The 2,702-nt window shown below is 44.3% G+C and overlaps 1 protein-coding gene across 1 annotated transcript; it reads right to left on the minus strand.

The window, feature by feature from the left end:
• Positions 1-254: 254 nt before the first annotated feature.
• LOC136852169 (synaptonemal complex protein 1-like) lies at positions 255-1,730 on the minus strand. Its single transcript, XM_067126611.1, has one exon. The coding sequence runs from the start codon at positions 1,728-1,730 to the stop codon at positions 255-257; it is 1,476 nt and encodes a 491-aa protein (XP_066982712.1).
• Positions 1,731-2,702: the final 972 nt, after the last annotated feature.

Genomic DNA, 2,702 nt, shown 5'->3' on the forward strand with positions numbered 1-2,702 from the left:
GCTCATCGGCCCAGTCCAGTCATCGAGTCTTGGAGGAGAGTGCTCATCGGTCCAGTCTTGGAGAGGAGGTGCTCATCGGTCCAGTCTTCGACAGTGGGTGCACAACAATTCCGTCTTCGACGGAGGGTTCACGGGAGTGCACGACAGTCCAGTCTTCGGGCACGACAGTGTCTTCGCCATTCCTATTCCTTCCTTCCGCTAGTCTCTTCATCAGCAGAGATGCTTCCACAATTGTATCCAGAAATGCAGAGTCTTCAGGTGACAGAATTGATCTTGTAGAGTTTTCGTACCATTGCAGATTCTTGCTCCAATCTTTGGAGCCTGGCTGCCGATTCCATCATCATTTTATGATGTACTTCTGTGTTTTGAGGCTTCTTAACCGATGAAGTTTTGGCCAGAGCTTTTGAGCTTCTCTTTGTGTCAGCCTTAGGTTGCTTTAATGCCCGGATCTGATGAAGCCCTTTCTCGATTTTGTCCATTTGTTGGTAGAGGGACTGGCAATTAATCTGAGGTTTTCTCAGACATCGAGTTTTACCGGAAGAACTTTTCTTTCCAACTTTTGTTGGTGATACTGAGTGTTCTGTCTGCACCATTTTAACGGACACTTCCTTTTCCTTCATTCTCTCATTCGCCATTTCTTTGAGAATTTCTACTTCTCTTTCCAAGGATCTGATCTTCGTATCCTTGGCCGAGTTCTCTTCTTGGAGGCTTTCAATTTCCACTATGGCCTCCATCTTTTCAAATTCCATTGTTTCCAGGTCTTCCTTCAAGTCAGCCAGTTCGAATTCCAGCTGGACTGTCCTCCTCATCATTTCATTCTTCTGTCCGTTCATCTTTTCTGTTACAACGTTTTTAGTTTCCTTCAGCAAACTGATGACCTCCTTTTGCTTCAGAGAGCATTCATTCTCCAGTCGGAGGATCTCTCCATCTCTTTGCAGGTTCTGGTCTTTCAGTTTTTGCACTTCCTTCTCTTTCTCTGCCATTTCTATTTTACATTCCTCGAGCTGTTGCAAGTTTTCCTCAGCTCTCAGTTTCTCATTGGTGAGGACTTCCAGTTCGTCTTCTAAACTGCTAATCTTTACGTTTCTGTCGTCACTTTCCTTCTGGAGACTTTCAATGCGGTTTTGTTTCCTGCGGGTCTCTTTTCGAAGTCTTTGCAACTCCTCGGTCAGGTTTTTTAGCTGGCTGTGGGTCGCAGTGTTATCGGTTTCCATCTCTTTCAAGTCGCGATAGAGCGTTTCCTTTTCCATTTCGAGAACGGTGACGGTACTGTTCAGAATAATCAGCGTCGAGTCTTTGTCCTCGTTCTCTCGCTTTAGGTCTTCTGCATCTTTTACCTTCAGCGCCATTTCTTTCTTGAGACTTTTCATTTCGGCAGTCACGGAGCAGATCGTAATCTCTTTCTCTTCATTTAGCCGTTCCAGGTCTCTTACTTTCTGTTCCGTTTGCAGTCCTCCTTCGATTAGCTCGTCTACTTTCTTTTTCAGTTGCTCCACTATCCGGGCTTTCGTTGCGTTCTCTTCCTGAAGCCTCAAGATGGTTTCATTTGCCTTAATTGCGGCCTCTGGAATGTCGTCTTCTATTTCGGTATCTGCATCGTCGTCGTCATAATGGGAATCATCGTCGTTACAATCTGCAATACCATCTTCGCAATCTGAATGTTCGTCGTCCATAACGTCGTCCTTTATAATGCGAGACTCCTCTGGACAACCAGAATTGTCCAGAGCCATGAGATCAATAAAGAATTGAACCATACCAATGCAAAATCCACGAAGTATAAATACTTCGAGGAGCAGCACAACAAGGGACAACCACAACATATTCACGCGGGGAATTTTTGACACTGATCCAAAGCACTCTTCGAACACTAATGTAAGAAAACTTAGAAGCATCTTGGTGATGTACAGATCAACTCTCTTCGCTCTATCCCTAGTTTTCAAAACCGACAAGGCAGGGTGTCAGGATTCTGGAGGCATCTCGGGCTCCGAGGAAGCTGCCGCTGCTTCTGTCCTCGGGGATTCTTGGGGATTCCCTGGAGGGCTGGTTGTGTCCCGTGAGTGGTAATGTTTTGAATAATTCTTCTTCCCTCTCTAATTGTATATATATATATATATATATATATGTGTGTGTGTGTGTGTGTGTGTGTGCGTGTGAGTAAGTAAGTATACCTTAGTTTTACCAGACCACTGAGCTGATTAACAGCTCTCCTAGGGCTGGCCCGAAGGATTAGACTTATTTTACGTGGCTAAGAACCAATTGGTTACTTAGCAACGGGACCTACAGCTTATTGTGGAATCCGAACCACATTATAGCGAGAAATTAATTTCCATCACCAGAAATACATTTCTCTAACTCTTCATCAGCCGGCCGCGGGAATTGAACTCCGGTCCATCGAGCGACAGTCTGAAGCTCAACCGGTTCGGCTAACAAAGGGCTTCGTGCGTGTGAGTAATTCTTTTAAGGAAATACAGGGTATATAAAAAGTCTTTCAAATATCGTTTACCGATAGAGTTTCCAGCTTGTTACGCAATAAACGGCTCCTGTCCGCTATCCGGATTCCTTCCCTCACTTATGAGAGATTGCATATACAAAACTAGGGCGTCTGTGTATTTGTTCAGTGTCCTTTTTCATTTAGCAAAGACGTGAAAAAGTAAGAATGTAGTTTTGTTTGCTTTCATCTTCATACGTATATAGATATATAT

The sequence above is a fragment of the Macrobrachium rosenbergii genome, chromosome 25, assembly GCF_040412425.1.
Source record: "Macrobrachium rosenbergii isolate ZJJX-2024 chromosome 25, ASM4041242v1, whole genome shotgun sequence".
NCBI lineage: Eukaryota > Metazoa > Arthropoda > Malacostraca > Decapoda > Palaemonidae > Macrobrachium > Macrobrachium rosenbergii.

Bases quoted from the DNA above. Each gene is read 5' to 3' on its own strand.
- LOC136852169 (XM_067126611.1), bottom strand. From the start codon at position 1,730: ATGGCTCTGGACAATTCTGGTTGTCCAGAGGAGTCTCGCATTATAAAG.